This window comes from Vanacampus margaritifer, chromosome 1, assembly GCF_051991255.1.
Source record: "Vanacampus margaritifer isolate UIUO_Vmar chromosome 1, RoL_Vmar_1.0, whole genome shotgun sequence".
NCBI classification, from domain to species: domain Eukaryota; kingdom Metazoa; phylum Chordata; class Actinopteri; order Syngnathiformes; family Syngnathidae; genus Vanacampus; species Vanacampus margaritifer.
In genome coordinates, this window is record NC_135432.1 from 14,557,245 (window position 1) to 14,582,946 (window position 25,702).

At 39.3% G+C, this 25,702-nt stretch overlaps 2 protein-coding genes across 9 annotated transcripts in view; both read left to right on the top strand.

The window, feature by feature from the left end:
• The window catches only part of kcng1 (potassium voltage-gated channel, subfamily G, member 1), a 37,423-nt gene extending 29,711 nt beyond the window's left edge, over positions 1–7,712 (top strand). For all 3 annotated transcript variants that reach the window (XM_077575367.1, XM_077575351.1, XM_077575358.1), the window contains exon 5: positions 7,564–7,712. The gene's annotated coding sequence lies outside the window, so the exon portion shown is untranslated. The remainder of the gene's footprint in view (positions 1–7,563) is intronic.
• Positions 1–25,059, top strand: part of src (v-src avian sarcoma (Schmidt-Ruppin A-2) viral oncogene homolog) — a 37,586-nt gene extending 12,527 nt beyond the window's left edge. The window contains exons 2-15 of one of the 6 annotated variants that reach the window (XM_077575293.1): positions 7,564–7,827; positions 8,653–8,752; positions 9,507–9,524; positions 12,659–12,757; positions 13,023–13,043; positions 14,203–14,229; positions 14,367–14,470; positions 18,010–18,159; positions 18,298–18,453; positions 18,613–18,792; positions 20,687–20,763; positions 20,945–21,098; positions 21,210–21,341; positions 23,053–25,059. In XM_077575293.1, coding sequence (XP_077431419.1) covers positions 7,564–7,827; positions 8,653–8,752; positions 9,507–9,524; positions 12,659–12,757; positions 13,023–13,043; positions 14,203–14,229; positions 14,367–14,470; positions 18,010–18,159; positions 18,298–18,453; positions 18,613–18,792; positions 20,687–20,763; positions 20,945–21,098; positions 21,210–21,341; positions 23,053–23,261 — 1,691 coding nt within the window. In that variant the 3' untranslated portion in view covers positions 23,262–25,059. The remainder of the gene's footprint in view (positions 1–7,563; positions 7,828–8,652; positions 8,753–9,506; positions 9,525–12,658; positions 12,758–13,022; positions 13,044–14,202; positions 14,230–14,366; positions 14,471–18,009; positions 18,160–18,297; positions 18,454–18,612; positions 18,793–20,686; positions 20,764–20,944; positions 21,099–21,209; positions 21,342–23,052) is intronic. The other 5 variants (XM_077575312.1, XM_077575303.1, XM_077575328.1 and 2 more) reach the window with 5 other exon arrangements.
• Positions 25,060–25,702: the final 643 nt, after the last annotated feature.

The window sequence follows — 25,702 nt, forward strand, 5'->3', positions numbered from 1 at the left end:
TTTTGTGCTCTTGTCTACCAGCTTCATGCAGTCTAGTTTGTAGTCAAAAGTTGTGGAGCATGTTCAGATCATCTTAAGCCAAATTGAGTATTGTGAATAAATTAAATAGAACTGGACAATCGTGAACAAATTAGTCTGTTACAAGCTCTTACGATATGGATGATGTAAACCACTGCTGGTCCCTCATTAGTCCAAAAGGGTCATGACTGTCACGTCATTGTAACAATTGAAGATTCATGGCTAGAAATGACAACAATACACATGCTAACTTTAGCGTTGTCTGTTGCTGCACCGCTTTGGATGCTGCAGTCTACCCAGCGCGCCCGTCTGTTTTCTGGCTCCCCTCCGTCACGTCAACAATAATGTATATGGCAATTGTTCTCAACTTCTCCTATTACATTGTTGTTTGTTTGCGTATCTTGTTTCAAGTGATGCATTCTAGCTTCGTTTTTGTATTTCCCCAAAGCTAATAGCGTAAATGAGCCGGTAGGACGACTGTGTGCGCAGTGAGGAAGCAGCATATGATACATTTAATTGAATACGGTATAACCGTACAGGCCCAAAATTTGGACACGCACACATCTCATTCAAAATGTTTGCTTTGTAGATTGTAGATTCTCACTGAAGGCATCATAACTAAGAATGAACACGTTATATACTTAACAAAATGTCGCAAGATACAGAGTTTTTGCAGATTTGCGACCCCTCTGGCAAAAAGCAGAATGGAAGCCAGCGACGTGCACGCGCCCAGAGTGCCGAGATGTTAGTCGGTGGTAGTTTTATTGTGCATTGCTTATCATAAATAGACCCTAATGCATTTTTGTGACGAGGTCTTACCTTTTTAGCAAGAAGAAAGCAAGCTGTGGGTCCCGTTTCGTCCTCTTAGGTTTTTCCACCTACTCCAATATTAACGCTGCTCCAATATTGATCCACTGCCTCCTGCAATGCTTCAGTTTTGCCTTTTTTTGTCACACTAGACTTGTTACTTTTTCCTGCTCGGTATTCTGACCGTGGTCGGGACGCAGGGGAGATTTTTCCCTCGTCACCTCCATGGACAACTCCCGTTGCATGTCTCCTAACTTTCGGCCTGATGGTCAAACAAAAGGTGCCACCGGGAGACTGACTGCAGTATTGGTTTATTATTATTTTGACACACTTTTATATCCGCTGTGGCACACGCTTGCCTTTTCCCACGGACTCGTAGAAATACTCCCCAAACACCTCCGCCTTCCCAGCACTTCCACGGAGCGAGAGTGAACGCGTGCACGCTCCTAGGAGGGAGAAAGCTTAAAGCTTCGGTCCCGAAACCTCGATCATTATTTCACTCTACAGGGGAAAAAACGATCGCATTAATCATGAATTAACGCAGATTAATCGCACTATTAATTTTGACCATAGATTAGCCTTTAGCGTGACAGCGGATGGCTACGTTTAAGGTAGCACAGGTTGTTAATAAACATAATTTCATGCATTAAAGTAAAGCATTTAATGAATGTTTGCGTATCACTTTTAGAATATTTGTCAAAATATCGGGGTCATTTTTTTCCATTTTAAATTTTGCAAGTAATTTACTGATTAGAACAAGAGGAGGATGAGCGTGTGCAGTGGATCAAAAGATGTCAAAAGAGTTAACACATAACCGGTGATTTTTTAATTTGGCGAGGAAAAAAATGTAGATAAAAAAGGCTTTTTTATTAAGCGATTAATTGTGATTAATCAGATGAAAAAAATAATAATCGTTTGACAGCTCTAGTAAATAGTCATGAAAATAAAGAAAATGCATTGCATGGGAAGGTGTGTCCAAACTTTTGGCCTGTACTGTAAATCGGACTAACTTGTTTACATGTCCACTTTCAGTCAAACCAATCCAATCATTCATTTTTCTTGAGAAAAGCATGTCAAGGTACTGCGTGAACAGCAAATTGAAGCCGCTGTGTACCAAAAAAAAACATTTGAGACACACTTAATGAGTTACTTACTACATGCCTTAGTGACGGTGCAGGTAATATCGAAAGCTGTGTGGGTCTAAATGTTAGTTGTGCAAACATATGAGGTCCTTGTGTGTTGGTTCAACAAGGAGACTAAGGGAACATAGTGACATTTAACTTGGATCATTGCTAGTGCGCATTCGTTATTCGTTGAGGCGGGATAAAGAGACGTTCTTGCAGCGGTCAAACTGGTAGATCCAGTCTTGTCATTGCAAAGATAGTGTTTGTTTGCAGGCCCGGATGGAATGTCGTCACAGGGTTTGGCCAGTACGCTAAAGAAGAAGATAATCAGGATTGTTCCGATCATATGGCAAATGGTGGTTGTGGTGACCCAGGAGCGCCCACCCACCGCCACCCCTTAGTAGTCTTCTTTTTTTTTTTTTTTTCTCAGGAAAGCTCAGTATTGTTCATTCGATTTGACATCATCATTGCACTCCTTTTTTTTTTATTAAAAAAAATAAATTAAAAAAAATAATTTTATATATATATATATATATATATATATTTTTTTTTTTATTATTATTATTTTTTTTTGTATGTGGGTGTGTATGTGCGTGTGTGTGTGCGTGCGTGCGAGCGTGTGTGTATTCATCAGTTCGCCTAAAGCCTATTAAAAAAATCCCATACTAATAATATAATATAATATAATAATAAATTGCCAAATGCAGAAACATCAATGTAAGTTATCACGATGTGGTGGCTCTCGCTAACAGACAGAATTAAGTAACCAGAATTAGGTTAAAAAATTCCCTTAGTAGTCTTCTAATTACGTGGCGGGTATTAAGATGAAGGAATGCATGCAGTGACATATGGATCACATGCACGCACACATGCACAGACTTCCTAATCTGTGAACCCCATGACTTGGCCGGCCGGCCCTCTGCAGAGCACTGCACAGATAAATACAAAAAAAGGACCAGATGTGTCTCCCCTGGATGCAATCATCCAAAGGGAAACATATGCTCGTCAATTTGCATTTTGACCACACGGACAAGCTGACAAACTGCTCTGTTGGTTTCACTTCAGCCAATCTATTTATTCTGTGTGCTTATGTAAATAAATGCAACGAAACCAGCGTTATCTTCACTTCAACTGCCGCTTCATTTCGTCGTTAGAGGAAGCTCATTTGTTTGTTAAACTAGCAATGGGACTTCCATAACGGCTGCCCTCTGGACCACCTTCTATACCTGAACTTCACTTTTTTTTATTTGAATTTTTTGCTATCGGCCCTCTTTGAAATGGGCCACAACTTTGCCTAACAAGTTCTAATTTGGTTTATTTCTCACCCGTTAATAGTACAAAAACGATAAGCCAGGAAAAGGACTCCAAAAACATTGTAGGGTTTATTTTCAAATTGTTTACATGTCTATATTTAGATAGTACCCTAAAAAAAGGTTTTTCAGCAATTCATTTCCTCTTATTATTGCTGCACAATTAATCAGTATGTCCAAAACGCACCGTTCAACTGATTTTCAATCAATCAGAACCAAAGCCAGTAAAAAAATAAATTCATTTGTGAAAATATGTCATATACTTTTGTACTCCGTTTTTGAATAATGTGTTGATATACAGCATACAGTTGAGTTGTCATGTTTAGTTTCTGTTTTCCTTGTGTGTCTTCCTTGTCTTGTTAATTGTGATCCTGCCCTTCCTCGTGTGATCCAATCAGTACCCTCAGCCACTTGTGTCGTGCCCAGGTGTGTCTTGTTGTTTCATTAGTGTTTGTGTATTTAGTCTGCTGTCTTCCATCTGTCTGTGTGGGTTCATTGTCTCCCCCCCACGTCATCCTGCTTGTTTTTCCTTGTAATTGTACCAGGTCATGCTGCTCGGGTTTTCCTTGTTGTTCCCACCCATGTTTTGGTTCATGTTTTGTTTTATTTTGTACTTTGGAAGATGTTTTTGTTTCATAGAAATTAAATCCTTTTTTTGATTGGGCCTCTGCCTCCTCGCCTTGTCTTCCCGCGTTTGGGTCCCCAAGCTTCCCCGTCCTGACAAGTTGTAATGTGAGTCCGCTTCTGTTCTTCTTTCCTACTCTCACCGCTTGTTGAGGCCACTCTTTCTTTTTGAATAAGTGTTGCAAAAAGCCAAAGCAAAACACATTCACACAGAATTAAACCTTTGATGCTAATTGCAAACTGAGCTCTCTTGTGAAACACTAACATCGGGTTAAAAATTAGTTTTGGGGTAATTTTACCACCTCAGTGGTCGATTGACTTTAGAAGTTTAACAGTCAGTCAATGTTTCGGGTGCCCGCATTGCTGGTAGAAGTGAAGAATACAGAATACTGTTGTGGTTTTGCTCTCAGCATACAAGCTTGAACTCGCCTCTTCACAAGTTTCACCATCTGTCAGTCTGACTCGACTTTGTTTCATCCTCACAGCAGGGAATATCTTCTCATCAAGTCTGCATACAAAAAAAAACAAAAAACAAACATCTGAAGCAAGTTTGACCAATTTTGGTGTCCCAATAGATGAAAAGAATCTTTCCAAATTGAAAAAGAACCCTGTCTTCATCACAAAGATCGAACAAATACTGTATGGAGTCTGGACTGACGATAAGGGCTGTGAACCTTCTACTTGTCGGGATCATAACACTGCTCTTATTCCAATGGCAGAATAAGGTTGTTACTTTCTTTTTTTTTTTTTTGTAAGGGACCGACCCCTGCAGCATTACTGAAAGACTGCAGTTGGTATTCAACCAAAGCCCAGAAGACTCCAAGGATTTGGAGCGCTTTTCCATTTCGTATGCATAATTAAGCAAACCCCTCCTCAACCAAGCAACCCCCCCCCTCCCCCGCGCTTTGCCGCAGGGATTTTCCTGTAGCCCAGCCTCCATCCATTGTAGATTCTTTTTCAAGCCATTTTAGCCCAGAATGAGGCTAACATTATTAGCTAACAGATGATAACGCACATGTTTCCGCTTTGTCCAAACGAAAAATTGTTTGTCTTCATATATTTATTTACTTATCCTGAATGCTTTTCAAGCCTGAAAGCCCTCAAGCTTCAGGATGCATTGAACTGAAATGGCTTTGTTTTGGTAACGTAATGCGAAGAAAAAAACGCTATGTTGTCATATTTACACTCAACCCTAGCGTCAAACACAATCTGTGAATTTGGAAACATTTGATCCAATATTTTGCTGAAGCAAGATTGTCAGAACGTCTTCAATTTGAAAATCTTACGGGGTTTGCAGTGTAAGAGTAAGCTCGGCTAACTTTATGTTGCCTTTCCATTCCACAACGACACTAGCTGGAATTAAACTATTTTTCTTGGAATAAAACATTCATATTGCCTGCAGTTGAAATTACTATCCATCCGTTTCTACAGCGTTTGTCCTTAGATGGTGGCTGGGCTGGAGCCTACTGCATTTGAATTTAGGCAGGAGACGGGCACACTGGACTGGTCGCCAGCCAATCGCAGGGCAAATGTATACAAACAACTACTCACACTCACATTCAATCTTGTAGGCAATTGAGTCTTTAATGAGCCTAAAATGGAATGAGGAAGCCAGAGAAAACCAATGCAAGTCTGGGGAGAACATGCAAAGTCCACACAGGAAGGTCAGAGCTGAGATTCTAACCCAAATCTCAGAACTGTGAGGTCGACCTGCTAACCGCGAGGCTCCCAATGATGTCTTGAGCTGAATAAATTGTGAATAAAATAAAGATGTTGAAGAACCTTCCTCGAATGTCCACATTCTTAATTGTACACGTTTTATTTAAAACCGCACGTGAGCCAGACTTCAGGTCCTTAATACGAGCTGATTTTGAGTGAAGCAGACATTAGCGTTGAAACGAAAGCAATGCATGGAGTGCTCGGCAGCCAGAGCATGTTGGCGCATCCGATGGCTGCTCTGACCCCTGCCAACCTGTCACTGCAGCTCCCAAATCAGCCTTCACTGAAAATTAGCTTTTCATAGCAGACCCCCTGTGGTTATATCCGTCCACCGTAGCGCTGCTTTGGTTTAGTGTAATCATATTCCCACACTAAGCTGCGATTACAGCTCCTTCATGAGCGTTATATAAAGCATAATAGGAAGAAAGAAGATGCACTGATCCCAAACTGCTGTTTGTTATTTATGTTAACCTTTAAAGTTCTGCATTTATGAGCCAGCGTTATCTGTCAACATTCACTCAAAACATGTAATTGACTTTACTATAGAGCAATCAATAGGATATATCTTGTTTTTGTTACATTTTGCTGGGCCCCACAAGTTTAGACCTCTTTTTGAGGGTCAAGACTTGGTTATAGAGTTTAGGTTTGAATTGGGTTATGGTTGAGGTTAGGGTAAGGAATGGGGGTAGGCAATCATTTTTGATGGTTAGGGGAAGGGGCTAGGATGCATTCTGTCAATGAGATGGCCCCACAAAGATAGTAAAACAAACCCGTCTGTGTGCGTGCGTGTGTGTTCGCACACATGCAGCCGATACTTGGTATGCAGCCAGCTGATATTTGGTATGCAGTCAGTATCTTACGTCCTCAGTCTCTCCCTAGATTTTTTCCACACATAACATTTTTCAACATACGTGGAAAAGATGTTATAATAAATACTTTTTTATTTTTTTTTTTTTTTTTTTTTTCCTGGAGAGCTCAGTATTGTTCATTCGATTTGACATGTCATCATTGCTCTCCTTTATTTATTTATTTATTTATTTATTTATATATATTTTTTTTTTGTATGTATATATATATATATTATATCGTTTATATATATATATATATATAAATACTTTTTGTGATTGTTGTCTCAACACAGTTCAGTGGCACAGCTCTAATTTTTTGCCTATCCCAACCTTGTCCACTCCTGTACAATATGTCTCCAACTGCAAGTAACACAAGGTGGAAGATGTAGGTCTATTTGATAATGATCACACCTCTTTAGAGTGTAAAAATAGCAAAGTTATTTTGTTAAAGATAGACCATAAACTGGCACTCTTTAGCGAATGACAAATCGCAAAATGGCACTTTTTATAACCAATTTTCTGTTAAAGACAGACCATCATAAACTGGCACTCTCAAGTGAAAATTAATCTCCCTTCAAAACTGGCTCAGACACCACTAATTGTGCACACTGCAAAAAATAGTTCATAAAGCAGAAATGCACAAGGTTTAGTTCATGTTCGCTCAAAATATGAACGAGCTCATGAACTTTCATTCATTTAACTTGTTCACACTTCACCTATTTGTGTTTTCCGGGCCAGTTTTCATTCAAACTCTGTCTTGACATTGTCTCAACCAGCAGTTGAATTACAAAATTGACCAGGTAGCTTTAAGGGTGCAGGGTAATGAAAATGTGGTAATCTGAAGTGCTTGTTGAAAAATATTTCTGTCCTGACTTTTAAGTTTTTGCAACTGTTAAATGTATTATTAATTCATTTTCATACATGCACAGTCTTGTTCCTCCTTAATGCAATTATTATATGCTCTAAAAATCTTAATTTTCACTTCAGGAGGTCAAAGGGTAGGACCAGATGAGAAACCTTGAAACTCATTTTAAAACCTCATGTTTTATAGCGGCTTGCATATTCTTCAATCATCACCCCGTTTCACCCCCACTGTCCTTTAATGCCCTTTAGGCCTCACAATGGGGGGATCCAAAAGTAAGCCCAAGGAGGCGGGCCCACGCACCATCAGCCTGGATGCCAACCTCGGCTCTGGGGGAGGGGCTGGCGGCCACCACCTGAACTCCGCTCAGCAGTCCTTAACTCCCAGCCGTAGCACCACTGTGGAGGGAGGCCTCGGTGGCAACCATCCCATGAGCAATAAGGCCGAACTGGCACTGTTTGGTGGCGTGGACAACAGTAGCCACAATTCCTCTTCCAGTAGAGTCGCGCTAGCAGGTCAGACGCTTTTGCTCAAAACTTCAGTCTTATTCATTTGTCTGTTTGTTGCAGTTCAATTACAGTTTGTTTTTGTTTTTTGTTTTTTTGGTTAATTGAACATACAAACATTAGAAAATTTTAAATATAAGTTGAAGTGAAAATAAAAAAATAATGAAAGAAAATAATTAATGTCATAATTTACATGTTCAAAAATAGTATGAAGAAGCAGAATAACTTATCTAGTCCTACTCTCTAAGTTATTGTTATTTAATAATGTATCATTAAAAGAAAAAAGAAAAAAAATATCAAACATGCTTTTCTTGAGTGTGGTGGGACTTGCAAGACCTTATCCGTTGCATATATGTAAAGATTAAGAGAAAGTAAAGCCCTACATATACAGCTAATCTAATCAATACAATAAATTCCCAAACATTAGTTGTTGCAGATCTGTGAGCACAATTTCTCATTCTGGGATGCTAGTCGAGATTGAAACAAATTTTTCCATAGGAAATAACGACAAAAGAAAAAAAAATCTGTTCCATAGTCAACCTGTTTCTATTGTTAGGCATGAACTGTACAGGCAATGTTTTAAGTTAAATTTGAACATTTTTAACTGTTGTACGATTTGTAATGCGTTACATATGAACGTTAATGCAAAACGTTGATAGCAAGTGATAATGTGTGTTGAGCTACCTTTTGAAATAACCTTCACCTGTTTGCCAAAGTAAAAGATAAACATGCAAGTTCATCCGTGGATGCTCGCTGACGATCTTAATTGGACACATGATGTCTTCTGTATTATTTGTGCCTGCAGCGCACTCATAATATTTCCTCTCCACACAGGAGGCGTAACGACCTTTGTGGCATTGTATGACTACGAGTCTCGAACAGCTTCCGATCTGTCATTCAGAAAGGGAGAACGCCTCCAAATAGTCAACAACACGTAAGGACACATTTTTGCCAACATCTGTTTTTTTTTTGTTTGTTTTTTGTACATCACATACGGTCTTACAAAATAATGTGTGATCACAAAGGTTACTTCCAAGATAATCATCAGACAGGGAAAAATAATTTCATTAAATAATTTAAGTCCAGGCAACCGGGAACCAATGTGTTTTTTATTTTTTTTATCTCTCTCTTTCTTTTCCCATTACTGCTTCTTGATTTCTCATTTGCTTGGACAGCCCAAGCTAACTAGTGTAGCCAAAGGAGGTGTGGGGGTTATGCTTATTTTTAATTGGGTGGCGGGGGGAGGGGTCATCGCTTCATGAATCAATAGATATTCAATGAACCTTGTGCTACCTACCCACTAACTGCTGACCTAGAAGGTGGCACTAAGTACAATGGTGGATTATCACTACATCTGGTCCCCTTGAGCCAAAGATCTGGATCGGTATCAGGTCAAGTATACACAGATTTAATAAGGGGCCTCTAAGATAAGATAACGGTCCAATTAAGTGAGAGTCAAGCTCTTAATTCTCCTCCCCAGAGCATTGTTGTAGTCACTGGCTTGTAGGTTGTTGCTGATATTGTGTGCCACCAGAACCAGCACAAGATTTACCAATCCGATTGATGGTTTTAGCATATTTGCTGCTATGCTATTCTGCTACCGCTTATAACTGTCGCTTCTCTTTCCACCTTCAAACCCGTCCCCCCCCCCTCATCATTTCTCTTCTTCATTCGTCACATTTTTCTAGGAGGAAAGTGAACTGCAGGTTTGTGAAGATGCAATGTAATTTCATTAAGGGTGCTTTCACACTTGGTATTAATCCAATTCGAGTTCATTTTCCCTCTTGGTGTGAAGTCAAAACACAAGTGCAGACCAAATCAACTGAGCAATGAGCCATGCCAAAGAAGCAATTACATCTTGCACTTTTGGCTTTTTGCTGGTGTGCTGTAGCTTGCTATATTGTCCATATCAATTTTGAAGTTATCAACAAAGGACACAGCATTTATATACCTATTTGCACCGTTTCACTCCCCCGTCCCAACAGCAAACCATATTTCTATTTACATTCATGGAACCACTAAGACAAGAGGGCAATGTTACGTGATTTGTTATGATGTATTTTGGTTCACTCGCATTATTTACACTGACAAAAAAAAAAAAACAACAACCAGGGGTTAACGGACCAACCGTTCAAACTCAAGTGATTGGAAACTCTCGATGTGAAAGCATCCTAAATGTGCCAACGTGTTTGCTTGCATCACCCGAAGTTTGCATTAATGTTATCCAAACAACACTGGCCCCACCCCTCTGTAGTCAAGTCATGTTTGTCTGAAACTTTTCAGTACTTAAGATGGTAATAGAAGTGCTGTAAAACTTCAACAACTGCTCCCTAATAATAATAATAATAAGCATACAAACACAATCCTATCCCATTGTCATACCCACGTTTGCATGTGTTGTCTCATTGTGCCCAAATTAGGGATGGGCATTCAAAGAATTTTCCATCAATGTTAGTTTTTTTTTTTTTTTTAATGTTCAGTGCTTAGCAAATGCATTCAACCACCTGCCATATAAACGAGGAATACCATCCACATCATGAAGTGCTTCGATGAAGACCGTTTCAATTGAAATAAACTCTTAATTTGTACTGTCAAAGTTAAAGCATTCATTTTGACCGCAGATGATCCTTTAGCTTGACAGCGGGATGGTTACGTTAAAGGTGGCACTGGTGGTGTTTGACCACTAAACATTAATAAATGTTTGCGTATGACATTCAGAATATTTGTTCACGTCAAAATATTGGCGAAATAATTTTCCCATTTAATTTATGCAAGTAATTAACTGATTAGAAAAAGGTGAGGATGAGCAGTGGATCAAAAAATGTTGAAGATAACATTATAAGTCATTACATTAAATGTAGATAATCTTAAAAAATAACAGGTGCTCTTCAAATCTAGCGGATAGAAAATGTTGATAAAAAGCCTTTTCAATGAATTGATTAATCATGATTAATTGAAATTCTAAGATTTGATTAATCTGATTAAGAAAAAAAAAATCGTTTGATAGCTCTACTCTCAATATAAATGGACTATTTGTAATTGAATTCACTTTTTTATATCAAAATTCACTTTAAAAGAAGTGAAATAAGTATAATTGGACATCAATAAAGAATATGTCCTGTAATGTGCGTTACTGTTTTTTTAAATTTTTTTTGTAAAATGGTACATTTAAAAAGTTGTTATCTTTAAGCTATGGTAAATAGACTGACAGCTTTTTGTATAACACTTTATCTACATGATGGTGCCAGCGCTTTACAAAGCCTCACAGTCACCCATTTACACATCAAGTTCTATCTTCACACAGAGGTCACCGATCTTTTTGTAACTGAGAGCTGCTTCTTGCGTGCTGATTCAATTAAAGTGCTTCCATTACAAGCCTCTGCTATATATTCTCTTCTATACAGCTAATTGGAAAGTGGCACTATTTATTTATTTTTTGTAAGATTGTCAACACAGAAAATGTGAAAGCTTCTCACTGGTGGTCACTTGCGGGCTTTTCATGTGGCCCTTGGGGACTTCCTGGTGCCCATTGGAAGCCCATTAGTGACCCCTGTCTTTGCATAGCAAATTTCAAACATTGTATTAGACATTACAGAAAAAGGATCATGTTTTTGTAATCAATCCGTCTAGCCGTGGCAAAAGTTTGTATTGCATTTAATTTGTTTACTTGACAGTTAAAGAAAGCATCTTTCTTCTTGCAACAATTCGACCCACAATTGCTCGTAAGCTGCCTTGTTTAACCCTGGAGAACCCAAGAACCCTTTTCTTCTTTGGAAAATTATGAATTATACATTAAATGACTGCTATAAGTTCACTGAACACTAAAATATATGTTTTTTCAATTTTAACCCTTTATTCCCTAATTTGACCCTTTGGGATTTAGGGGTATTTAGGGGGTAAAATCAGAATAACAAAAACTGTCAGTAAACTATTTAGAATTTAAGAAAATAATCAAATACACAGCTACATTGAACAACATATATTTTTTGTTTTATTTGTTGCATTTTAGCCATCTTGTCACCACCACCACTCTGGCTCATGTAAGTGCAATATTCATCCACTAGATGGCCCCATGCAGGGGTCAGAAGTGGCACTCTGGACTTTTGAAGTTAAATTTGTAAAAAAAAAAAATTAAAAAAAAAGGTCTTAGTTATTTGAGTAGCAGAATTTATAGGGGCCAAATTTGGTCCCGTGGGTTCTCCAGGGTTAAACAAAAGAAAAGGCACCAGGCTGATAGAACACAATACGGCTCGAGCCTCAGAACATCTTTGTATTCAAAATGCGCAAGCCAGGTATCATAATAAAATCCAGGTTGCTGATTCCTGTAGAGCAGAGGTGGGCAATCTCGGTCCTCGAGGGCCGGAGTCCTGCAGGTTTTTGAGGTTTCTCACTTCCAACACAAGCTGATTCCAATCAACAGGATCGTTATCAGGTTTATTTAGAGCTTGCTGATGAGCTGATCATATATCAGCTGTGTTGGAGAAGGGCAACATGCAAAACCTGCAGGACTCCGGCCCTCGATGCCCACCTACGCTGTAGAGTGTAGAGCAATATAAGCATGTCAACATGTGAAAGTAGTCTTTTGACAGTCAATACAGCAGATGCACCATATACTACATTGCCACTTCTTTCACTTTCTGTTTTCATCACTACAGCAGCCTGGTTAGGCAGCAAACTAATATCTAATCATATAAAAAAAAACAATAGTCTTTATTATGTCCATCCCTGCCAGTGCACAATACTGTAATCATAATTTGACTGCTCCCAACATTGTCCCAAATATTCCCACTATCCATGTTGTGTGTTTTGGTACCTCATGTGGCGTGTGTTGCCGTTGCAGAGAGGGCGACTGGTGGCTGGCACGCTCCCTAACCACCGGAGAGAGTGGATATATTCCCAGCAATTACGTGGCTCCGTCCGACTCCATCCAAGCAGAAGAGTATATAATATTTCTCTCTTGATTTTTATATTCACTTTCATCTGTCTTGCATGTCACCTGATTAGCACTAGTAGACTGGTTTGCTTTGCTTATTATAAAGGAGGGTTCTTGGACTGGAGTTACATCATCAAAAGTAATCAATAAATAGTCAACTTTAACAAGCTAAAAACGTGAACCTGAGACCGTGTTTAATAATTACTCTATCATCTATAAGTGAGTAACTAAAATTTTATACTGTATGCCAAACTATTTCTTTTTGCAATAGTGTTACACGATTTGGACAAAGGTACTGAGACTCGTCTTTCATCTATTATTTATTAATCAATCAATCAATCAGAGGTTGAGCAACTTGAGCCCCTTTTTGTCCCTGGAGACTTCTTCTTTATCTTAAGGGTCACCACTCACCGAGCACTGCGGCCGAATGCGACCGAATGCGACTGAACCGGACAATCTCAAATTTCAAAATAATCAAATTTCAAATAAGCAATTTACACCTGCACACCTGGCACACATACTGACTCGTTGCAACGGAATAACTGAAGACCCGTTGTGTTTTTATTGGCAAAAGCATACTGTAATGATACAAAGTGAGGAAATGGGGGAGAAATAATGGAGACAATATGGGGATCATTTCAAAGGCTGTTGGTAATGATGACTTCATTCATTAACTGCAGTACAGCTATATATATATATATATATATATATATATATATATATATATATATATATATATATATATATATTATTTATTGTTTTATTTATTTATTTTTTTTTTATTTTTTTTTTTTTATTTATTTTTTTTGGGTGAAAGCTGACTGTTATTGGCTGTTATATCTGCAACGTCCGGACATCTAAAATTCAGATTTCAAATTGCATCAAAACTACTAACTAGTAGCCAAAGGTCGACCACACAATTATTTGCCAAAGCCCACACACTTCCGTTCAGTTGGGTTCAGCCACATCACATGGTGTGTTAGTCAACCATTTTTGGGCAACTCTACTATTCTTACAGCTTTGTGGGACCGGTTTAGTGAAAAGTGGGTTACCACTTCTCAAAGCTCAAACCGTAAAGGCGGTGTCAAAGAAGAAAACACATCCATCAAACACCTTTGGGATGACCGATTTGAAGCAGTGACAGCACACCCTCTCTTAGGTCTATCATCATTTATTCCTGAGCTCACAAATGGACAAAAATGTCCACACACTGTCTTGTAGAAAGAATTCCAAGAAGAGGGCAAGCTGTCTCGGCTGCAAAAAGAGAATAACTCAACATTTCTTCACCTTTTACTTCCTGCCGGTGGAATGTGTCCCTATACATGTGTTTGTACAGTATAAGTGTCCTTCCTCCTTTCATTCTCACCGAGAAGGAATGATCAGTCTTGATATGCTAAACTAACCTTCTTTAACATCTCCTTGTCTCACCTTTTGCCTTCCTTCTTCTGCAGTCATCTCACACTGACTGCAGAGTCCAGGTAAGCAGCTGTTGTCATGGCGTTGTGTGCTGCATGTGTGTTGGCGTCTTCTTGTCTTGAACCTCAAATTGCCGGTCATTCACCAACCTGCTCCTTCCTTTGCCTTCTTCTTTCCTTTCCATCTTTGACCTAATCAGGTGGTATTTTGGTAAGATAACCCGCCGTGACTCGGAGAGACTGCTGCTCAGTTTGGAGAATAGAAGAGGAACATTCCTGGTGAGAGAAAGCGAGACCACCAAAGGTGAGCTTGACGCCGCTTCCGACACTCGCAATAGGTGCAATTTGCAAAGTAACTCACAGTACAAACTTAAACTTAACCCTGGAGAACCCACAGGGTCAAATTTGGCCCCTATAAATTCTGCTACTCAAATAACAAAGACCTATTTTTTATTTTTTTTTTACAAATTTAACTTCAAAAGTCCAGAGTGCCACTTCTGACCCCTGCATGGGGCCATCTAGTGGATGAATATTGCACTTACATGAGCCAGAGTGGTGGTGACAAGATGGCTGGCAACATGCTGTTTTGTTGAGCTGGAAATCAATCCAAACAAAACCATCTTCTCAGCAAACCATCAGATGGTAAAATTGTGGGTTTTTTTGTTAATCTATTTCCTATCATGTTGCAGAATGCCTAGGAGTATGTTTTATATATATGTTTTGATAAATTAGCAACTCTGAGCTAGTTTAGCTAGCTAAAAAAAGGGTTAAAATTGAAAAAAAAAACATATTTTGGTGTTCAGTGAACTTATAGCAGTCATTTAATGTATAATTCATAATTTTCCAAAGAAGAAAAGGGTTCTTGGGTTCTCCAGGGTTAATACAGTGGAAGCTGAAACACATTTCTGTTCAGGGGATGATTTTCTACTTGAGATATAATAGAATAAGAATTGATCTTCTCTTGAGTCAAATATCACAATCAAACCTTGAGTGTACTGGTATTTAGAAATTATATTTTAAACTTCTTCATTTTAATACCATCTGCATTTGGTTATTCCTTATTATCACAGTGGACTTAAAGTCTCTATACCACAAGATAGAGACAATACATTCCATTCAGTTTGTAGAAGATGCCTCCCTGTTCCCCTCAGCAAATAACCAGGTGATAACTGTAATTGCCTCCTGGTCCTGCCGTTCATGCGCAGACATTTAATTGTGAACTGCTGAGAGTATTTGAACTCTGTTGCTAGCTAAAAACAGCTAGCAGCTGTCAAGCGGTCTCCCGGATGAATTAAAGTAGGGAGTCTTACAACATGTAAACAAGTTCCTTACGCATTATTGAAGATGGTTTTGCATTACAGTGTCTCTCGCAATGATTTACGTTCCAGTAAACTTGCTTGCTTCACAATGTTGAGTGTGTCAATGTTTATATTCCAGGACCCAGCGACTTCATTTGCTCCATCTGAAGCCAAATGCCAGGGTTCTTGATTTTTATTTGCATATCTCTATAAGGTAAAGGTAAATTCCACTGATTGTCACACCCAACTAAGTTCTCCGCATTTGACCCATCCCCTGAGGGAGCGGGGAGCAGCAATGATTGCGCTCAGGAATCACATGGTGATCTAACCCCCCAATTCCAACCCTTTATACTGAGTGTCAAGCAGGGAGGCCATGGGTCCCATTTTTATAGTCTTGGGTATGACCCGGCCGGGGATTGAACCCACAACCTCCCAGTCTCAGGGCGGACACTCTACCGCAAGGCCACTGAGTTGGTTGACGTTGTATTTGGTTTCTATTCCAGTTTCAATAGACACACATTGAAATATCATGGTAAAATGATCGTGTCGCAGCATAACAGCTGACTTGACGTCTTTCAGACTGCATTTGAGGCGTTTATGAAGTAAAAAAAAAAAAGTTGACTATCTTAAGTGCAAATGTGTTTTTTGTCTTCCATATTAATAATGCTTCTTTAACCAAGCAAAAATTATTAAAAAAAAAAAAAATTAACCGAATACTCGATTATTCAATAGAATTTTTATTAAGATATCCAAATACCAAAATATTTGATAGCAATAACCCTAATTTAAAAAAAAAAAAACAACACATTTTTTTAATTAAGTTGTTTAGGTGCTTAGATACTTATTGCAGGTATAGTATTGAAGTCAAAATGTTGTTATCGTGACAACACACACTGTTACAGATTGCAATTTTCAGGAGTTTTCACTTTTCTTCTGGTAGTTAGTGACGACCTGGACGCTGTATGACCTGACGCTTGGCATAGTTTGCCCAGCACCCAAAAATCAAAGCCTCGAGCGTAATTTAAAACGTGACACCGTAACAGTGAACCTGCTTCACCACATATATTGGCCAAGAGTCAAGATTGGATTGGATCAGATTTCGTGCTTTTCTCACAGACACCGCGGCAGTGGTTGGGAAGTAAACTCACTGACACCTCTCTTGCAACTAGTTTTTGGTCATCAGCAGGTCCAGAAAATGTTTGTAATTGCTTTTATACTTTGATCTCCAGATTGCCTGCTCACCCATTAAGTGTGAATTTACACAATCCCCAAAAATGTTTGGGTGAGCTGCCGGTTTTTAAGTGTCTTTAAGCAAGTCGTTCAGATTTTGGCCTGATTGTGACCGCTTCGGATTACAAAACTGCTCTGCCTCTGATCGCCATGTTAATGCATAGCTCTGCTTACAAACAGCACAGTCGGGGCTACGCTCACCTGCAAAGTTATTGAGGAGAGGCGCTGTAGAAAATGGAGAGATGGATTGGAAGTTAAACATAATTACAATTGTAAGGACAAAAATAAAAGATCAACTGTTGAATTGGTGTAGCTCTTAATAGACGCATTTTTGTTCAATTTGAGTTCATGCTGATCTGCTTGAATTCCATGACACGTCTCTCCAAACATGTTCAAACAAGAAGGGTGTAACATAAAGCTCTTTTTTTTTTGTGCGGGCATACCGGATAATGTCCGATGAGATTCCTGTAGGACATGTTTAAAGATGCTTATGATAGGCCACATTCTCCCTTTGGGTTCAGCTGTTTGTGTACTGTATGTGTGTGTCCTATTTCTGGTTATTAGGCCCTGCTTAAAATGAGAAACAGGTCAGTTTAGGGCTATCATAGAAAATGACTATTTGAGAAGGAGCAATGTGGAGGTCCTGGCTGCCTGGGTAAGCCAGACAGAATTAGGTCAGTGTGGAGATGAGGTCTGCACAACCACGGGCCATTATCGCCCACTTTATACATGTAAAGAAGGTGGGGGGCATTGCCAGGGGCTGATGGTGGGGGGGGGCTGTGATTCAGACATTTGGCTTGATTAGGATTGCCCTCTGGTGGCATCGAGACCACATTGCCTGTGATATTTGCAATCCGTTCTAGAAGGCCACCTCTAATTTGTTAATTTGACATTTATTTTCCATCCTCTCTCTCTCTCTCGCTCTCTCTCTCTCTCTCTCTCTCTCCACCCCCTCCCTCCCTTTGAATGTATTGAGTGGTGGTTCCCCATCCAAAAAAAGAAATTCAATCGCAGCTCTGCTTCTGACAGGCATCAGGCATCCAACAATTATGTAATTTCCCAAATGCCCAACAGGAAGAGGACAGGCTTTAAAAAAAAAAAAAAAGAAGAAAAATTAAAAAAAAAAAAAAAATATATATATATATATATATATATATTATTATTTTTAAATGTATTTAAAAATAATAATTAAATGTATTGTCATTAAAAACATGAAAATCAGTCACTGTATTCGTACTGCTTAAATTGATCTTATTACTCTAGGTAAGCATAGATGTCATGTTACATTCCTGCTGTGTCATGTGTCTCTGTGCAGGTGCCTATTGTTTATCTGTGCTGGACTACGACAACACCAAGGGGCTGAATGTGAAACACTATAAGATCAGGAAGTTGGACAGCGGCGGCTTTTACATCACATCCCGCACACAGTTTAGCACTCTGCAGCAGCTTGTCAATCACTATCGTAGTGAGTCAATTCGCTTCATTGAATCATCATGAATTTGTCTTGTGTCTAAGTATTAGCTAATTATATAGTATGGACAATATTTTTTTAAGACAACAAGCAAAAAAAAAAAGAAAAGTTTGTTGTCTCTTGTGTCTTCAGAACACGCTGACGGGTTGTGTCACAGTCTGACAGACATCTGTCCAGTGCTGAAGCCTCAAACTCAGGGCTTAGCCAAGGATGCCTGGGAGATCCCCAGAGAGTCTCTTCGTCTTGACCTCAAGCTCGGACAGGGCTGCTTTGGAGAGGTTTGGATGGGTAAGCATGGCTTTCGTTTGGCCCGGGATTGCCATAGGACCAAGGACTATGAAATTCAGGGACTTAACAAGGAGGCCACTGTCCAAGAGTTTGTTTTTTGGGTCTTGTGTTTTTACTGGTTGGCTGGTTTTAGTTGCTGACACTTGTGTCTTTTATCAGGAACGTGGAATGGTACAACCCGAGTGGCAATCAAGACTCTGAAACCTGGCACCATGTCCCCAGAAGCCTTCCTGGAGGAGGCCCAGGTCATGAAGAAGCTGAGGCACGAGAAGCTTGTCCAGCTTTACGCTGTCGTGTCAGAGGAGCCCATCTACATCGTCACGGAATACATGGGAAAAGGTTTGCATGGACTTGGACACTTGTGAACACTGATTATGATTTTCCTGGAGGGTTTGTAAGACACCCAGTTAGTTTTCTGCCTTAGTGTGATACATTTTAGTGAAGTCATTCCTGCAAAAAGAACAAATCAATGAGCCTCATTACCTGTTGCATGTCCATAACTTACAATTATGAATGGTTGTTGCAATTTGGGCTTGCCTTATAGAAGCATTGGAGAATCTTACAGTTTTGAATGACTGCTGCTAAAAACTACTATGCTAACATGTGGTTTGCTAACATATAGCACGATAGCATGCTGAGTACACAATACCATCTTGCAAATCAATAAGGATTCAACATTGCGTCCTGTCATTATGCAATATTGCGAAAAGGAATATTTCAAAGGCAATTACGCTAAAAGTTGTTTGTTAGCATGCAATGATCATTGGCTGACCAGCGGTTCATAAAATACTTATGGCAACAAAACGTCATACACTACACTGTGTGTACTGTATGTGGCGCACGGGCGCATGTCCAAACACCCGCTGCATCAACAAACTATATGCTGCTTATCAGAAGCTAACATTGTTAGCAAATGCTAATCTGTTCCTCCAACAAAACTCATTGCAGTTTTTCTTACTTTGTTTTACTTCTACATGATAGCAGGGGTGTTGCACCTGTTGGGGTTGTGGGTATTTCTGCTTGATAGTGTTTCAGATAACGTTGTTATCTACAGCAATTGGTCTCCAGTTGTCACCTAATATTATTGACGGAGAAACTATGCGGGTTGGTTATTTGGTAGCTAGAAAAAGTAAATTAAAGATTTACAAACCCAATTCCAAAAAGGTTGGGACACTACAAATTGTGAATAAAAACTGAATGCAATGATGTGGAAGTGCCAATTTCAATATTTTATTCAGAATAGAACATAGATGACAGGTCAAAAGTTTATATTGAGAAAATGTATAATTTTAAGGAGAAATTATGTTGCTTGTAAATGCCTCACAGTGGTGAAAATGGCCTTGTCCCAACTTTTTGACACCATTTAAAATCAATATTGTTTTCCCTTTAAATGATACATTTTCTCAGTTTCAACTTTTGACCTGTTCTATTCTGAATAAAATATTAAAATTTGTCACTTCCACATAATTGCATTCAGTTTGTATTCACAATTTGTTTAGTGTCTCAACTTTTTGGGAATTGGGTTTGTACATGATCAATTAATTTCACACTTGATGGGTGGGTAGAAACACCAAATATTTGTGTTCTAGCCCATTTAGCCATTACATTTGTACAAGTACATTTCAAGTACAGCCATTTCTGGACTATAAGGCGCACCTCACGATAAGCCGCGCTAGCTAAATTCGAGGAATACTCGAGTTTGTTACACATATAAGCCGCACCCGACTGTAAGCCGCAGGTGTTTTAAAGTTACCACACGGGGTTCCCGCTATTTTCTTTTCCATAATGAGGGCGCAAATCGTCTTGCTCTCGTTCGGTTCTCTCCTGTATTTTGGCTCACTTGGTTTGTTTTGCTCTGCCTGATGCTCTTGCGCTTCCTTTATAGGAATGTGGTCTGATTGATAAGCCGCACCTTTGTATTAGCCGCAGGGCCTAATGCAAGTGAAAAAGTAGCGGCTTATAGTCCAGAAATTACTGTATATACAAGTACATTTTCCATATGTGCCCATAAAAGTACACTATAGCCTGTTAGATTGCCCGTATTGTTATGAGAAGTATCAACAAATTACATTCTTGTGTTCTTGTGTTAATTACGTTTCATCTTTGCATTCTTTTGACCAATTAGAGAAAAGAGCAATATTACATGATGGTTATGATGTATTTTGAGACGTTTTACTGGGGGGAAAGAAACCAATGATGAAATAAACAAAGTTATTAATTACCTGCCCTACAGGTAGCTTACTGGATTTCCTGAAAGGTGAAATGGGAAAGATGCTGCGACTCCCTCAGCTGGTTGATATGGCCTCGCAGGTCAGCATAAAGAATTTGGCAATATTTTTTTTTTTGGGGGGGGGGGGTCCTTTTGTCTGTTTTAATAGGCTCAACCAAGAATGGTTATCACTTCCCTTTTTTTTTTTTTTTTTGGCACCATGCAAAAGACAGATAATGTATTGGTAATGTGTAACTTGCTCTGGTTCTGCTTCTTTGTCAGATTGCTTCAGGGATGGCTTATGTGGAAAGGATGAACTACGTGCACAGAGACCTGAGAGCCGCCAACATCTTGGTGGGAGATAACCTGGTTTGTAAAGTGGCAGATTTTGGCCTGGCTCGCCTCATCGAGGATAACGAATACACAGCCAGACAAGGTCAGTGAAGGAGACCATCTCCAGCGTCATTGGGAATGCTGGCATTCATGTGAGGCGCCGCTGTGTGTGTGTGTGTGTGTGTGTGTGTGTGTGTGTTAACTTGTTTTGCAGGAGCCAAATTCCCCATCAAGTGGACGGCTCCCGAGGCAGCTCACTACGGACGCTTCACTATTAAATCCGACGTCTGGTCGTTCGGGATCCTGCTGACCGAACTGGCCACCAAAGGAAGAGTGCCATATCCAGGCAAGCCATTTTTATTTATTTATTGCTCAACTTCATGCATTTTGCAATGGTACCTTGATTTATTTTGAAAAAAACACACCCCAGATTAAATCAGTTAAAATTTAAGGTTAGCCTGAGGGGGCTTAAAGCAATTGTATTTATTCCCAAAAACGGCCCGCAGGTGGCAGCAGAGTATAAGAGATCAGCCAGGGGCCATGTTGCAACAAGCTCTTTTTGTCAGCGTTTTCACCAGGAATGTGAATATTGATTGATTGAACTTAGCTATATTCTAATGTAAATTGCTGCAAAACGGAAACTGATACAAATATACTTTTTTTCCCTGATAAAAGAAAAGACTCTAATCTTCTTTTGGTATGTTCCATGTTTTTATAGCATAGAAAACAATATTCTGTGGGCTTTGCAAAATCAGTCAAAATCCAGTAAAACAGCCGGGAGCAAAGGTGGTTGCTTCTGTCAAAATGGCTGGGAATGAATGAGGTAATGGAGAAGGGGAAGAACATTTGTATGTTCTTTATGAAAATATGTTGACTGTGCCCCAACTAGTCTAAACCTGGTATTCTGATTAACATTTTTTTGTGTGGAATTTGAATGAACTCATTCACTCCCAGCCATTTTCACTAAAACAACCCCCTTCACTTCCGGCTGTTTTACTAGATTTTGACTGATTTTGCAAGGCCCACAGAATATTGTGTCCTATTGCTATAAAAACATAAATTCTACCAAAAGAAAGATTAGAGTCTCTTCTTTCATAAGGAAAAAAGGGATATTTCTATCTGTTTCCATTTAGCCGCAATTAGCATTAGAATATGGCTAAGTTTCATCATTATTCACAAATCTATTTAGAATTCGGAGTAATTGTTTTTTCAACATGGCCCTGATTGATCTCTTTTGCTCTGCTGCCACCTGCTGGCCGTTTGTGTAATAACTACCATTTCTTCAACCATGTTTTGTACATGAGAGGCTTTGATGCCCAAAAGCCTTCTGTATGCTATAGTATAAAAAAAACGTAAAAACTTAAATACATATTTGGGACACTTAAAACATAAACTCAAATAGGACGTATTTATATGTTTTTGGGAGCAACTCTCCTATTTTTATCCATCTCACGGGGCAGCCATTTTGCGACTGGATGTTGACTGAAAATGACAGAGTTGCTCAGATCTCAGGTAACAACCTCATGGCTCACCTGTTTTCTGAGTTTGATAATGTGACATTTGCAAGCTGAGCCGTGATTGGTTGTTACCTGAACACTGAGCAACTGTGATTTTCAGTCAACAGCGAGTCACAAAATGGCCGCCCCTTGAGATGGGTGGATTTCTCTATTTTATTCTCATTCTGCAAGCGCAATATTAATCTGAATGACATATTTAGAGAAGTGGGGCTGCGTAGAACATAATAGTGGAAAGGAAAAGTTGGGGATGATTTCTGCTTTAAATGTCTCTTTATAGTGAATCTTTTACCTCAAACTGAGCTTGTAAAAGATTTCTTTGAGGGCACAGTACATTTACAGTTATACGCCCTGACTACTCCATTGTACTGCAACACTGATTACTTTACATTGTAGAAAAGTGACAATTTATTTAATTGTTGTCCCATGAAAAGAAAAATGTGTGAAGGGTGTATTTAGACATTGTACGTCCACTTTACGTGAGACAGTCAAGTCTTTTATACTGCGGCGGCGTGTGTCATGAGTGTTCTTGCTGTCTCCCAGGTATGGTGAACCGGGAGGTTCTGGACCAAGTGGAGCGCGGTTACAGGATGCCGTGCCCGGCAGAATGCCCGGAATCCATGCACGAGTTGATGCTGACCTGCTGGAGGAAAGAGCCCGAGGAGAGGCCCACCTTCGAGTACCTGCAGGGCTTCCTGGAGGATTACTTCACCTCCACCGAGCCTCAGTACCAGCCCGGAGAGAACTTGTGAGCAAGTGTGCACATGAAAAACGTCAAATCGGGGGCTCAATGGCGGCAACATTTCAGTCCAATCAGCAGCAACTTCCTGTCTTGTCCAAAGTGACTGCAGCGGAGACCGCAGCGTTCCGAGGGAGGGATCCAACTGCGCTCGTTTTTTGTGTCACCCTGGAAAGTTTGCCCTCTTTTCTCAAGTTGGCAACGTTGACGCAAAATAAACAGCTCTAAAGTGGCGCCGGGAAATTTTCCTCCATTATCTGTTGAACGCTGGCTTGTCGTCTTCCATTTTTGTATTCTGCGGAATGAGTTCAGTTACAAAGCTTTTGCTTTCTTGTTTGATTTATTTTTGTGACAAAACAAATGGCTACTGATAAATAAAGTTCATCTCAGGATGTAGAGGAGAAATATTTTTCAGCTAAAAGGATTTGTGCCAATGACATTTTTCTACTCCCGTCCACTGTGCAAAGGTACTGCAGTAACTTTTTCCCACATGGTTTACTGTACCTATTTCAAGCATTTGAATTAAAAGCAGGTGAATCTTCATTGCCCCCCCCCCCTTTTTGGGGGGGTCCCTTCCATTTTGTGTGCATTTCTAGCACAGTCATACACTGGAATTGATGACCCTCATGCTAGCTTTCCCAGGATGATCATCTGTTTATGCCTCTGATTAGTTTGTAGGAAGTCCTCCCAGCACTTCATGCATGGCAAATTATTTGGTATCTTAAATAAATGCAAATGTAAATATACTGAATGTTTATAATTTGTATATATTTATATAATCTATAATTTATTTTATTTGAAAATAACCCTTTTTTTTTTGCATTTAGCATCACAACTGCGGCAAATCTTGGCCACGCGGATAAGTAAAGTCTTCATGGAAAAGAATGAACTCATAATAAGGAAGTTGCAAGAATTCTGATGTATTTTTACCAAAATGCATTTTAGTGTGGGAATGGAATCAAAATGTTATGAAAGGGGAAAAAACACATAATTTCTAGGATAATACAGTCCTATCATACTGCAAGCGTAGTCTCGGCCTACTTTTTTTTTTATTATTATTATTATATTGCAACTTTTTTTCATCTCATATTACAATTTTATTCTCCGAATATTGCAACTATTCTTATAGTGTCTGTTTTGTAAGTGTCTCCTATTTCTTTTTCACTGTAGCCACCTAGTATTCCTTCATACATAATCAACTTTAATCTTTGCAGTACTTTTCAGAATTTTATTACATCTTATGATGTGCTTACTATGAGAATACTTTTGCATTGCAGGTCTAAATATTTACGCATGTATTTCTGTGAAACCTTTATTGGTGTTTTTTTGGAGAAAAACTGATCATCCACCTTCCGCACATGTTTACATATGTTGGCAGTCATTTTGGTGATGCATGAGCAGGTGGATCGTCATTCGGAGGTACGCGCGATTGCTGTAGCAACAAAAAAGATTGAACTCGAGATGCAGAGTCTTCTCAACCCTGTACTCTGGCTTTGGTTATTTAGCATTGCCTCAATTGTGCTTTTATAAGCAAAAATGTTGAAATGTTCATGCACAAAAAGGGCCATATTGCAAGTATGCTGCCTTGTCAAAAAAGCCACAGACAGTTCCTGTGGGGTTCTGTTGGTCTTCTCTTCGACTATGCAGATGTTTTTTTTATATATATGAATTGGTGACACCGCTGCGGTACATACTCTTTTCTATTGTATTCAATGGGAATGATGAGATTATAGCTTTTTGATAAATCCTCCTGAATATTGTTCCGATTTTAGAAATGTGCTTGAATTAAAAAATAATAATAATACAATACACATTTTGTTTGCAGACTTTCTTTTTAAATTCACTTGATTCACAACATCACACGCAACATGCCTGAAAATATTGTTTTTGATTATGTATTTTAGACTAATTGATATGAAACGTTCAGTCTCAGTGCATTAGCATTGGCAAGAGTTATATCTACTGCTTAGATAATTAATGATGTTTTTATTGACAAAATATATGTATTCTATTTTCTGTAGTTGTCAGGTAATCGAAGGAGGGCACATAGACAAACAACCATCCCCATTCATCCACATCTATTGTATAGGCCAGGGATGGGCAAACTCGGATGTTTCCCTTCTCCAACACAGCTGATATATGTTCAGCTCGTCAGCAAGCTCTGCATAATCCTGATAGCCGTCCTGTTGATTGGAATCAGCTTGTGTTGGAAGAGGCAAACCTCCAAAACATGCAGGACTCCGGCACTCGAGGACCGAGTTTTCCCACCCCTCGTATAGGCAATTGAATTCACTACACAACTGACTGTGGAAGGAAACCAAAAAGCTTACACAAACTTGGGGAGAATATGCAAACTTCGCACAAGAAGCCGAAAGCCGAGATTCAGATCCCAAATCACATAACTCTGAGACAAGTGTGCTTACCACTTGTTCACCGAGCTTGAACAATAACATG